Source organism: Diachasma alloeum, unplaced genomic scaffold (assembly GCF_001412515.2).
Source record: "Diachasma alloeum isolate Michigan unplaced genomic scaffold, Dall2.0 Dall_scaffold_00302, whole genome shotgun sequence".
Taxonomy (NCBI): Eukaryota; Metazoa; Arthropoda; class Insecta; order Hymenoptera; family Braconidae; genus Diachasma; species Diachasma alloeum.
The window spans coordinates 1,364,177-1,378,374 of NW_021680441.1; the positions used below are offsets into that span (position 1 = coordinate 1,364,177).

The 14,198-nt window shown below is 39.4% G+C and overlaps 2 protein-coding genes across 2 annotated transcripts in view; both read right to left on the bottom strand.

Moving 5' to 3' along the window:
- Nucleotides 1-7: 7 nt before the first annotated feature.
- LOC107039612 (general transcription factor 3C polypeptide 5) lies at nt 8-5,895 on the bottom strand. Its single transcript, XM_015259326.1, has 6 exons — nt 5,678-5,895; nt 5,413-5,580; nt 3,500-4,145; nt 1,368-1,945; nt 297-480; nt 8-220 (listed from the first exon to the last, which is right to left on the bottom strand). The coding sequence occupies exons 1-6, from the start codon at nt 5,804-5,806 to the stop codon at nt 57-59; spliced, it is 1,869 nt and encodes a 622-aa protein (XP_015114812.1). The 5' UTR covers nt 5,807-5,895; the 3' UTR covers nt 8-56.
- Nucleotides 5,896-8,837: 2,942 nt separating this feature from the next.
- The window catches only part of LOC107039591 (bone morphogenetic protein receptor type-1B), a 9,685-nt gene continuing 4,324 nt past the window's right edge, over nt 8,838-14,198 (bottom strand). The window contains exons 2-4 of the mRNA XM_015259302.2: nt 11,348-12,347; nt 10,019-10,334; nt 8,838-9,793 (exon numbers count right to left, since the gene is read on the bottom strand). Of these exons, the coding sequence (XP_015114788.1) occupies nt 9,665-9,793; nt 10,019-10,334; nt 11,348-12,347 (1,445 nt within the window). The 3' untranslated portion in view covers nt 8,838-9,664. The remainder of the gene's footprint in view (nt 9,794-10,018; nt 10,335-11,347; nt 12,348-14,198) is intronic.

Sequence of the window (14,198 nt, forward strand, 5' to 3'; positions counted from 1 at the left end):
CAGTTGAAAAATTTATTAATGAGATTATTTTTAATATTTGCTGATGATTCTGTTGATTAAGTGTCTTCCCAGTCTGGGTCAGACTCGTTTGACGAATTGCTAGATTTTTTCTTTTCCCCAGAGTTCTTCTTCTCCACCAGTTTTCGACGTTTCTCACCTCTTCCAAAGGGTAATTTCATACTCAACCTGCTTCTTCGTTTCCTGGGAAGAGTTGTTGGGTCTGAAATCAAAATTAATTAACAAATTTCCAATTTTCAAGATCATGATCATGAATAAAAGAGTTGGGATGCACTCACGATCCTCAGGAATATTCATTTTCTTTCTCAAAACAGCTTTTACTTGTCGATTTATTATTTCTCTGCATTGATCACTGAATCCACCTGGCAGCCATCCTCTTTTCTCGTGGCACTTGGTCCCTGGTAATGGGTCTGGCAGTTTATCCAGCATCCCCTGTATCTCCTCTGACAAGACATCACAGTACTGAACAAACAGAATTACAATTTTACCTTTAACCAGCAATCCTAGATAATTATTAAAATAATTTCAATCCAGCACATCATATGACATTTCATAATTTTTTTCTTATTCTAAAAAGAATAAACAATTCCAAATTTTTTTTAAAAATACGAGGTGGGTAACAGCTGGCCGGTTCGGACGCCGCCATCTTGCATCTCACGTGAGGAAGTGCGCAAACAATATGGCAGTCCCTAGGCCTATCAGCTGTTACTCACCTCGTATTTGCAAACTTCTTTACAACTAATTCATCATCTTCAGACCATCCTCAATTCTGTTCATCCCACTCTACGAATGTAAACAACTCAATGGAATATTTTAGAACAATGAATTTCCCCCCTATTTGTTCGATTGTCTCCAGCAAATTAACAAATTGATTTATAAAATGTCGTCATCATCAATTAATATTTCAGTTAGTGATCATTCAGCCCTCATTCATGTCATACGACATTTCATCATTTTTTTCTCATTCTAAAAAAAATAAGTAATTCCAAAAAATATTTAAAAATACGATGTGGGTAACAGCTGACAGTTCTGGACGCCGCCATCTTGCAAGCCACATGAGGAAGTGCGCAAACAATATGGCGGCGCCCAGGCCTGTCAGCTGTTACTCACCTCGTATTTTCAAACTTCTTTACAAATTACTCATCATCTTCAGACCATCCTCAATTCTTTTCATCCCACTCTACGAATGTGAACAACTCGATGGAATATTTTTGGGCCTCATAACCCAACGAGAGAGAAGAATACATAGAACAATGAATTTCCCCCCTATTTGTTCGATTGTCTCCAGTAAATTAACAAATTGATTTATAAAATGTTGTCGTCATCAATTAAGCGATCATTCAGCCTACCTGATAAAACATTTGTCTCGAAGGTGGAATAGTCCCCTCACGATAAATATAAATATTATCAGACTTGGTGGTCCCCTTGGCGACTCCCCCCTCCAGATCCATAGTCCTGAGGACCGCTGTCCTAGATTTAGCGCTGTTAGCAGACTTGTAAGGAAGAATATAATTCGAGTAAGTTCTCTTGCCCTTGACGTTCTGCTCCAGTCCGTGCATGGATTTCAACCGATAATCCAGGGTCTGGTACTTCCTGGCGGAGGGGTCCTTCCTCGGATCGTACCCCAGCCTTGTCCACATGATTCTCCAGGGCCCAGTCAGGAAGTAGTACGCACAGGATGGGAGGAGAATCCTCAACTGCTCATTAGTGTAGTTAGTCTTGAAGGCTAATGCATTCTTGGACCAGATCGGCCTCTCCTCGAAGAGGGCCTTCAGCTTCTCGAGGTGATTCATGTTCAGGAACTTCACCTTCATCGCTGTCTCGATGCCTCTCGGGGGACCTGTGGGAATCGTTGCTGTGGTGAAGTGGATGTAGTTGGAGAGACCTGCACGACGCTTTCTTGTCTTTCCAATTGTGGTGTCTTGACCTGGATGAAAGGACATTCAATTTATAGGGTAAACAAGCCAATAGCTGGACGGTTAAGGAAATATTGAACTTCATTAAAGGATGTAAAATCAATAAAGTAGCTGAATGAATAAAAAATGAGATCTAGACCTGAAAGAATATATGAATTAGGGAAAAACAATAATTTGAAGTGGACAAAATGAAGAGAAGAATAATGAAATGAGGGAAAAATGGAATATCGCCCAAATCCCCAATAACTGGACGCCAGGGCCAATAGATGGACGGTCTGGAGGAATATAGAAGTTTCATCCAGTTTACACAATCTTGTGAATTTTTCAAAATTGAATGTGAAGAAATACAACGCCAAATAGATCCTTAATCTTCGGGATGTTATTCTTCTCCTGAAAATATTGTGCTATTTCCCACATCTGACTCTTTCGAAAGAGAACTTTTTTTCTCCACGACACTTTGTCACTGATACTTAGCAAATTGCAGCCCCACGCCACCCAGCACTGTACCTCCCGAATATTGTATTTTTTTCTTTGCTGTAATGTTGATATTTCGAAAAAAAACTTCATCACATAATTATACATAAGTGTTATTATTGATAATGAAAATAATCCGCACAATTTTTATTCTATAATTTGTAGAATATTCAACAAAAGGTGAAATCGTCCAGGTATTGACCCGAGTCCAGCTATTGGCCTGTTTGCCCTATTTTTATTTCGACGAGATTAAACATTCCCATAACTTGTTACAGGGATATACCCTGATTTTTTCGTGAATTTCTCCACGAGAGTTTGTCACTGATACTTAGCAAATTGCAGCCCCACGCCACCCAGCACTGTACCTCCCGAATATTGTATTTTTTTCTTTGCTGTAATGTTGATATTTCGAAAAAAAACTTCATCACATAATTATACATAAGTGTTATTATTGATAATGAAAATAATCCGCACAATTTTTATTCTATAATTTGTAGAATATTCAACAAAAGGTGAAATCGTCCAGGTATTGACCCGAGTCCAGCTATTGGCCTGTTTGCCCTATTTTTATTTCGACGAGATTAAACATTCCCATAACTTGTAACAGGGATATACCATGATTTTTTCGTGAATTTCTCCACGACACTTTGTCACTGATACTTAGCAAATTGCAGCCCCACGCCACCCAGCGCTGTACCTCCCGAATATTTAATTTTTTCTTTGCTGTAATGTTGATATTTCGAAAAAAAACTTCATCACATGATTATACATAAGTGTTATTATTGATAATGAAAATAATCCGCACAATTTTTATTCTATTATTTGTCGAATATTCAACAAAAGGTGAAATCGTCCAGGTATTGGCTCGAGTCCAGCTATTGGCCTGTTTGCCCTATTTTTATTTCGACGAGATTAAACATTCCCATAACTTGTTACAGGGATATACCATGATTTTTTCGTGAATTTCAAGAATACTTCTGAGAAATTGGAGGAAAACTTTGGGTCCCTGGGAAGATTGTCAATTTTTCTCACTTCATGACGTGGAAAAATAACGGACAGGGGGAAGAACGTCACCAAATATTCAACCATACCAGACTCCTTGACATCAGTTTTCAACGGGAAACTCTGTACGGTATCCATCCTGCTGAAGACGGCTGGTGGGAAGAAGTAAGGGACCTTGTTCTCCAGCCACTTGTAAGGCGGAATCCCCACAGGATGAATTTTCTCGTAGATGCACTCGTTCACCTTGGGATCCTTCAAGCTCCTCGTCACCGGGAGGTACTGAAAATCGCATAAATTCGTGAACCTGAACTCTGTGTCTACCCTGCCCAGGATCTTCAGCTTGGGGAGGCGATAGTCCAGGGCCCCAGAGAGATCCTCGCACTTTGATTTGTCGAATTTCGAAGTGTTCTTCTTCGGATCAGTTTGTCCAGGGGATGGGTTCTGTTTCGGGGCATCCTCTGGGTCGATCGAGGAGCTTCGGAGGTACTTCGTGACGTCCTCGATCTCGTCCTCGATTGCTGGCCTACAGGGGTCCTTTGGCATCGCTGACTCGTGGCCTCGAGCTTGCGATGAGCTCTCTATATTTGTTCTTGTTATCTGATCTACTCTGGACTTCTTTATGCGGATCCTGAGGAGGAAACCCGACACTGGGTGACGATCCCCACAGGCTGGCTTGCAAAAACCGTCTGAGGGACGGAATCGAAGTTCCAGGCGACGATTTGATGTCGTTATCGCCTGGAATTAATTTCTTTGAAATTTTGGATTCTGAATGGAAACTTTGTAAGAGTTGAAGTTTAAGTTTTGGATTTTTTGTGTTATGTCGACCCAGTATGATCCGAAAAGTCCGAAAATGCCATTCTTAGACCTCGTCCGTACGTGTGTACGTGTGTAATAAAGTTTTTCTTTAATTTTTCCCTGATGAATGGATGGAGTTGAATCTTTTTTCTAAAATGTAGGTACTGTTGAGCCTACAATACCAATTCTAGGGAGAGTCTCTAGAAACATTCACCAATGGAAATTGTTTGGTGTTTTTGAATGTTTCATGTTCAAAACTTTTTTTTTGTGTAAAATCGCGAAAAACGAAATTTTTACTCCCTTACTACCTCCAAGTACACATCCGAGGGGGTTGCTAATTTTTTAGGGGATTGGGGGAGTCCCTAAAAACATTCTCCAATCGAAATTGTTCGGTATTTTGAGATATTTCATGTTCAAATTTTTTTTTTCTAAAATCAACAATACCTCCCCGTAGAATAAAATTTAATCCTTTGATTAGTTTTTTAATTTTCTTTTTTTTTAGAAAACCGTTTGTTCCACGATAACTAAAAAAAATATGCTAAATTAATTGAATAATGCCTTCAAAAATTTGTTTGGATGTCCTTTTGACCGAGTTCGACGATGAACGCGATAGCAATAATCATTATTTTGATTTCTTTGAAAATTTTCAAAAATTTTGTATTTTTTGAAAATCAGAATTCCGGGAATATTTTTGAATATGATATTTCAAATGAATTCAATCATAGCTTCAAATGTTTGGTTAATGCCATTAAGTCGAAGTTAAATATAAATTGCTAATTTATTAGCAAAAATAAGTGTATTCTATGTAATAGAAGAGCAATTTCCCGCTTATTTTTTTGAAGATCTTTTCGAATTATTCAACAAGATTGTGGAGATTGAGTAGAAAACAATGAAATATAATTATAAAAAAAACAATTCATAATTGAAAAAGTAAATAAATGAATTAATAGAATAAAACTGACAATTCTTTTGGGGAATCATTGGAGGATTAATTATTTTAATGATAAGTAAAGTGTCAAAATATTTCAAAAGCAAGGAAATTTTTTTTGATAAGTGACTTCATCTCGAGAATTAGTGCCTCTGGGAGAAAATTTTGGGTGAAAATTCTGCAGAAAATTTAAAATAAATTCCGTGGACATATTTTGTTGTCGTTTGATATGAGTAAATTAATGAATGGAATAAAATTTCTATTAATTTAACCACTCACTGTGGAAATCCCTGAAATCCCCCCTAGTGTCTCCACAGCTCTGTCAGCATTGATAACATTTCCAGGATAACGAATGCAGAAGAACTTTTTGTTCAATCTGTGCCCTCCAGGGTAAACCGTCTCCTCGCTCTCCTCCTCGTCTTCCTCGACGTTCTGTCCCTCCTCCTCCTGAGAACAAATCCCAAAAAATCCATAATAAAATAAACCCCGAAAAATCCACAAACTCGTTAGATCAATCAGAAAAAACGGTTTTGCGTTCACTCACACATTGGTTGTCGTCATCATCAGAGTCTCCACTCTGGTTCACAAACTCGTTAACGTCAAAATCCTTGTCGTTCGGATCATCGTCACACTTCATCGAGTAATTATCGTTATCACTGGAATCTCCCTCCATTTTTACCCCTCAGAACAATGAAAAATGAACCGTAAAGAACTCAATCATCTCTTTTTCGCTCACAATATTTCAAACTTAATTTCGAGGTTATGAACACGACAACAAAAGCCCCAACCTTACCTCACCCTAGCACGTGTGTTAACAAAATTCAAACGATTCAAATTCAAACGACAGATTGCGATTTATTTTTTTTTTCAAAATATTCGTTTCGACGAAATCGGAAATTTTTGCTGGTAGTTAGTGCTGTGTAGCTATAAACTTTTGTAATATTTCAGTCCATTCGGAAGCGCGCCATCAATGTATTGATGGCGAAAAAAAATGAGACATGAAAATGAGGCATGTCTCAGTGACATGCTCACTGTCACATGGCGCGTTGTCATATGTTCGCAGTTCCCTTCTTACTTTATTCCATAATTTATCTCAAATTATGTCTAAAGTCAAGGTAAACCTTTCCAAATTGTTCACTAATTCTAATTTCAATAGATGATTGAAATAGATCAATTGAAAAAGCGGGGGGAGAGGTACGCGAGATGCGCGCGCAGCATTCTTTGTTCACGCTAGTTAAGATGGCGGAGTCACGCGAGTCAGACGGGGACAGACGCCGGTTGCTTTTATTACTATTAAAATTCCTCGAACAGTGTGAAGTTGAGAGTGACAATACGTTTTTAATAGGTGGAGAATATCTAATTTCGAGGCTATGAACATGCCAATAAAAACTTCAATCTCACTCCACCCCAGCACGTGTTAAAAAAAATTGAAACGATCGTGAAGTCACGCCAAATCCTAAAAACCCCGAATTTACGAAATTTCAACCTCAACCGGGACAGTTAATAAAATATTTTAATTTTTTTATTCCATAATTCATCTCAAATTATGTTTAAAGTCAGGTAAACCTTTCCAAATTGTTAATTAATTCTCATTTCGAGATGATTGAAAATAAATAAATTCACAAAGCGGGAAGAGAGGTACGCGAGGTGCGCGCGCAGCATTCTCTGTTCGAGCTAGTCAAGATGGCGGAGTCACGCGAGTCAGACGGGGACAGACGCCGGTTACTTTTATTACTATTAAAATTCCTCGAACAGTGTGAAGTTGAGAGTGACAATACGTTTTTAATAGATGGAGAATATCTAATTTCGAGGCTATGAACATGCCAATAAAAACTTCAATCTCACTCCACCCCAGCACGTGTTAAAAAAAATTGAAACGATCGTGAAGTCACGCCAAACCCTAAAAACCCCGAATTTACGAAATTTCAACCTCAACCGGGACAGTTAATAAAATATTTTAATTTTTTTATTCCATAATTCATCTCAAATTATGTTTAAAGTCAGGTAAACCTTTCCAAATTGTTAATTAATTCTCATTTCGAGATGATTGAAAATAAATAAATTCACAAAGCGGGAAGAGAGGTACGCGAGGTGCGCGCGCAGCATTCTCTGTTCGAGCTAGTCAAGATGGCGGAGTCACGCGAGTCAGACGGGGACAGACGCCGGTTACTTTTATTACTATTAAAATTCCTCGAACAGTGTGAAGTTGAGAGTGACAATACGTTTTTAATAGATGGAGAATATCTAATTTCGAGGCTATGAACATGCCAATAAAAACGTCAACCTCACTCCACCCCAGCACGTGTTAAAAAAAATTGAAACGATCGTGAAGTCACGCCAAACCCTAAAAACCCCGAATTTACGAAATTTCAACCTCAACCGGGACAGTTAATAAAATATTTTAATTTTTTTATTCCATAATTCATCTCAAATTATGTTTAAAGTCAGGTAAACCTTTCCAAATTGTTAATTAATTCTCATTTCGAGATGATTGAAAATAAATAAATTCACAAAGCGGGAAGAGAGGTACGCGAGGTGCGCGCGCAGCATTCTCTGTTCGAGCTAGTCAAGATGGCGGAGTCACGCGAGTCAGACGGGGACAGACGCCGGTTACTTTTATTACTATTAAAATTCCTCGAACAGTGTGAAGTTGAGAGTGACAATACGTTTTTAATAGATGGAGAATATCTAATTTCGAGGCTATGAACATGCCAATAAAAACGTCAACCTCACTCCACCCCAGCACGTGTTAAAAAAAATTGAAACGATCGTGAAGTCACGCCAAACCCTAAAAACCCCGAATTTACGAAATTTCAACCTCAACCGGGACAGTTAATAAAATATTTTAATTTTTTTATTCCATAATTCATCTCAAATTATGTTTAAAGTCAGGTAAACCTTTCCAAATTGTTAATTAATTCTCATTTCGAGATGATTGAAAATAAATAAATTCACAAAGCGGGAAGAGAGGTACGCGAGGTGCGCGCGCAGCATGCTTTGTTCGAGCTAGTCAAGATGGCGGAGTCACGCGAGTCTGACGAGGACGGACGCCGGTTGCTTTTATTACTATTAAAAATTCTCGAAAAGTGTAAAGTTGAGTGTGACAATACGTTGTTGATCAGTGGAGGATAAATAGCGTCAAGTGAACATCTGCGATTTATGAAAATCCTGTCGTGGGAAAGGTGCAATGGCTGAGAAACGTGTTTAACCCTAGATTCGAGTTGTTGACCGTTTTGAGCCTGTGCGAGAGTCAGATGGCCTGTTCATTTACGAAGAATTGTAGTTAGAAGTGCATTTATGTTCGGAAAGGGTTCATTGAACCGAGCGAAGCGAGGTTAGAATCGCGGTTTTTTCGGGCCTAATGATACAAATTGAAACACCTTTGTTTCATTAGAAGATGTCGTTTTGTCGGAGCTTTAATTTTCTACAAAAAATGTCTTGACATTTTCTCTTCATCTCTTTCGTTGTCGAGACAATTGAATCAGTGTTGTAATGATTAAAATCACAAAAATCACGTCTTAAAATTAAAATTGAGTGCTTCAATGACTTAGTTATGTGAAGTGCCAAGTGATGAAAACGAGATTGCAATCGTCTGGAGTAACTCAGGACGATATCGTCCAGAAGATGCAAGGGGTAAGTCATGTCATGAATGCATGTTTAATAATTAATGATCATTTTGGGGATTGAAATGAGCAGACCCAACGTTTGAAAAAATTTATATCATTTAATACTCATTAAAAATATAAATTTGATTACTCTCGGTTCAAAGTATCCATCATTCATTGATTTGTCGATATTTCAGTTGCATTTTTCAACTATTCTGCGTGTCAATCTCATCAATTCATCATAATCAATTTTTCCTATATCTATAAATACAAAAAAAAACAGCTTTCTTCTTTTTTAAGAAAGATGAAAATTATCAACATAATTAACAACAGCCAATTATTGGAAAATTGGCATTGATCCACTCGAAACTAAAACTAACCGTATATTCAATCAATCGTAAATTTTTCGTAACAATTAAACAAAATTGTTCTATTTTCGTGTCATTTCTTATTGTTCATTTACAGATATGCCAAACTATTACTTTCTCGGTACCAAAACTGAGAAAATAAACGATAAATTTTCAATTACAAATTTAATTCAGCAATCGAGTGGTAAAAATGGAAAAAAAAATTGAGAATTAGAAAAATTTCGTCTTTTACCACTCGCCCACTGATTCATTTATTTACAATCGTCTCCTCCAATTAGAAAAGAACAATTTCATGATATTAATCGTCTTATCATCACACCCAACATCTCAGATCACGCATTCCTATTTTTTTCGCTTTATTATCATTTTTTTCTCGTAAATCTTCAGTCTTCTTCTGGCTGCAGTCTGTTATTGACCCTATGTACACCGGGGAAATTGAGGAGGGACTATTTACATGGGGTGGGGGTATTCAACAGACCGAAAAAATTATCTCTCGGAAATTATGTACAGTAGTAAGAATTAATGATAATTGATGGATTTTTCTTCTGCTGAGGGAGACTAAACTATTTTAATGGCATTGTCAATGTGGAGCTTTGACATTGACTTTTTCACTCGGAGGGCTGTCAGACGAACTGCTGGATTACCATGCCAGCATTCTGTCATTATTTTGCTCAGTGCGGAGAGAATCTGAAAGGGAAAAACAACAGAACATGAGCTTCAAATCTTTTCAATGCCATTTATCTCGAGAATGATTGGTTCCAAGAGAAAATGTCAGAAAAGATTTTTTGTGGGAAATTCAATTCTCTGCAAAAAATGTCGTATGGAATTTTCCTTTAAATTCACTCGTTCCCGAGATATCCTCATATTTATGGAGATGTGAAAAATCGACTTCACAAATTGATTGACACTTACCGGATCATTTTCCCATCTGGTGGGCACAACAGGTCGTAACCTCTTGACACACACAGCCAGTCTCATGTCCTCGAAATCAGGATCACTGGGTACCACGTCGTGGTAGGGCAAGGCGTAGGGCTCAGCGGTGGACACTCGTCCACCAGTGACACATCTCCTGCATATCTCCCAGAGGACCAAACCCACTGAATACATGTCTGCCATTTTGAAGGCATCAAATGACGTTGTATTCAGGCTCTCGTCGAGCACCTCAGGCGCCATATATCGTCTCGTGCCAACTCTCGTGTTGGGGGCAATATCTATCTCTCCACTTTCACTGAAAACGATTAAAAAAACAATCGTCTTTATTTTCCAAAAAGTCTCAATTCAATAGCGAAGCGTTAAACCGGGTTGAGTCGACTTAGCTCTTCGCTGAGTTTTCGAGGAATATCTCCGAATTCAAGAGAAATAGCGAAATTTTCATTATAATCTTTTTTATAGAGCGAATCGAGAGCTACAAAAAAGTTTATTACAAAAAAATTTCTATGTTCCTTAGGTTCCGAGATATTCATTAAAAACTGGCCAATAGTGTAAATCGACTTAAACCGGTTTATCGCTTAGCTACTGAATTTAAAATCAAAATTTAATTTTTCATTCGAAGAAATTGAAATTTTTACAAAAAACTCTGGCTAAATCCTCAATAAACCATGGTTAAATCCCGGTTACACACTGATTAAACCTTAATTGAACCTTGATTAAACCCGGACTGAAAACGAATTCGAGTCTTGAGAGGTTCTCAATGTAGAATTCTTTGCAGAACGAAAGAATACGCAAAATTTTGATGACAATTCAATTGTTGATAGTACCATGACACGAAAAAATAGAAGAAGAGAATAGTAAAATAAGAATGGCAAAAAAGAGAAGCCACTCGGAGGCAAATTGCTAATTCACCGGCGATGGTGGCCGAAGTGGTTAAATCGTTCGTTAAGGCGCGGGTTCGAGTCCTGCGTGGGGTAATTGGGATTTTTTAATCTTTTGGAAACCGCCGAACGGAAGACCAAACACCGAGAATCATCGGAGAAGTGATCGGAACACATTCTCCGACGAAGCTCGATCGACAGACGCCGGTGTCGACCAAGGTTTTCCATGGTTTCCCTTGGTCACCAGGAGAGTCTGTACGCGGGGTATAGCTCCTGGGGCACAATGCGACACGGTTGGCGAGAAAAACGGCCCATGGAACCGTAAATACGTAAAAACTCGAATGGAGTATATATGGCAAGGATAAACAGATAGATAAATAAATAAATAAAATTATAAACATTTATAAAAACTCGTCAAACAAATCCTCACCTTATAAATCTAACGGCAAGACCAAAGTCCGCAATAGCGCACTCTCCATTCCTCTTGACCAGGATATTCCTGCTCTTGATATCCCTGTGAGCAATAGCAGGCTTTCCCCTCGTACCAAATATCTCTGTGTGAAGATGAGCAATTCCACTCGCAATGCTCAAGCATATCGCCAGCAAACTCGGTTGATCCAGCACAGTTGTCTGAAGATAGTCATGCAGTGAGCCCCTCTCATGATAATCCGTGATCAACAGCATCTGTGTCCAGGATCCAGTCCCCTTGATATCAGCAGCAATGAACCCGAGGATATTGTCGTGTCTCATGAGAACAGTCTGGTAGATTTCAGTCTCCCTGAACCACGAGGCCTCCTCGAGGGTGAAGAAGACCTTCACTGCTACCTTCTCACCCCTCCACCTGGCCAGCCACACCTCCCCGTAGCGACCCTTACCCACGCACTGGGACAGTGCAAGCTGTTTGGCTATTGTTCTCTGGACTAAGAGAGGAAGACCGGATCCTGATCCACTGCTCTGGTCAATCAGGTCTTTCAGAGTTCCTGATGACGGAACCAGACAAGGTCCACGCTCTTTCCTCCGGTATCTCCTGTAGATGATGATCATGGCGATGCAGAATACGATGAGGCAGATGGAGAGACAGGCCGCCAGGACGATCAGCGGTGCACCTGACGCCAGAGTGATTGGGTCTGGTGCCGGCGTGGGGCGCTGCGTGTATTCCGGGAAAATGTCCTTGTTGCATAAATTCGTGTTGTTACAGCAGATGATCGTCTTCGATCTGAGGTGGGGCACTAGGTTGCCCTTGCACTGCATGAAACCTTGTTCATCGGGGGGCAGACAGCCGAATGAAAACTCGGGAACCCATTCCTCAAGATCACGATCCCATACTTCCTCGACGGCGGAGAAACAGTGACCGCCCGGGCGACCCTCGCACGTACCATTCTGACGATCATCGGGGCAGTGGCCGTCGCAGTAACACGTGATACCCGTCACTGGAAATTGAATTGATGAATTAGTTTTTTTTGGGAATATGAGGCTGGAACTCATGGCCATTCAAAGTATTCATGGCGGGGTGGGCATGTATGAGTGCTGAGGGAATGGGAGTTTAATGCATAATCTATAATTCCCGGTGGAACTCTTCCGCCAGTTCTACTGTAGGAGTTGAGACGGCGGGGAATCTATTGTTCTCTCACAGAACACCAATCGCTGAACAAAAAAAAACGACCTTTCAATTACAGATTTTCAATCTGGTTCAACCACTTTTGTGTTCGAAAAGTTTTTTAATAGCTTTTCTATTTTTTCCCGCATATTTCAAGCCTTCTTTTATTTTTCTAGCTTGTCCTTTGGATAATTGGAAAATAATTAATATGGAATGAAAGAGAGACGTCGTGACATTCGAAGTACAAGTTGGCAGCACTGATTCACTCAGCTGTTATGTTCCTTCCCATAGCGAAGTGTATCATCACAACTCCATTTGTATTTGCCGCGCTTACGTTATTCCAAGTTGCGCACGCAGAATTCCTGTTTTTCATGAGCTTTTTAATTATCCCTTCTAAACAATTCTCCTAGGCCACTTGGATTATTTTTTTTTATGATCCTCCTTGACAGCTCCACCCAAATGCAAAATTTACGGAAAATGGTGACTTTTTAAAAAAATTTAATATTTTATTCCGAACTCCCATAAGAGCCCGTGTTAAAATGCATTTTTCAGAAAAATTTCTATGCTTCACCCATTCTCCTAGGCTATCTGGGATTTTGCATCGAAGTTTTGAAACAATCAAAGAATGTATAAAAAAATATCATCAATTTCTTGACTTTTTTTCGACCCTCTTGACCACGCCATAAATACCTTAACACTCTGTTAGTCGTGTAAAAGTTACAAACGCCGTTGGCCACGCCGCACCAGCGTTAATCGACACAATGATAAATTTGAAAGATCTAGGGAAAATCTGAAAAAATCCAGAGTTATCTAGATCGTATACTTGAAGAAATCCATGAGATTTACTATGTTCAGTGGGACACGGCCCGGAGTTTTGGAATTAAAATTTGAAAATCTAACTATTTATCATATTTTTGGTGGATATTTTCATTGATAGGGCTTCTAGACACTTCAAAATGAGATATCAAATTTTTTTGAGGCTTTACTGCAGTTGGGATTTAAAAAATCGGAAAAAGTGAGGCGCGGCGCTCATAGCGTGACCAACAGAGCGTTAATGCGCATGCGCATCTCTGTCACGTGGGCACGCGAGAGGGTGCGGAGGGGGTCGAGGGGGCGGAGCTTCCTTAATGTCCAAGAAGTTAGGGAGACTCTGATGTAACAGATTAGTAGATTAAATGCGGATTAACATGGGTAATTGCTCTCTCCGGGGATATCCACCGTGGGCGGCCCATCTCGCATCCCACGGGTATTCGCACACGATATAATACTGATTATAAAAAAAGGACATGGAGTGGTGCGTCGAGCAGGTTAAGGAAATCGCGGGGGTGGCCTCTTCCGGCTGTCTCAATCCTCATCTCCATATGAGTTGAATCGATATAAATCTACTTTGAAATTAATCAAACAATTCGCTGGATTCTGAAAATAGTTTTAGGAGCAATTAAAATGTTTCGTGAATCATGTTTTCTATTTGCGAGAGGGAAATGAGGAATTGACCCACTGCAACATCCTAAACTACTTCTACTCGGGGCTAGTTTTGAAAATATTCAAGCGTTCCGCGTCCGTTACGGAACTCTAACAATAAGCACGCTATTATCGTTTTGTATAACTATGTGTTCTGAGAATTTATCTCGGGTTACAACAAAACGTGGGCAGCTAGCGACTCAGGTTGGAACGTGATTTGAGG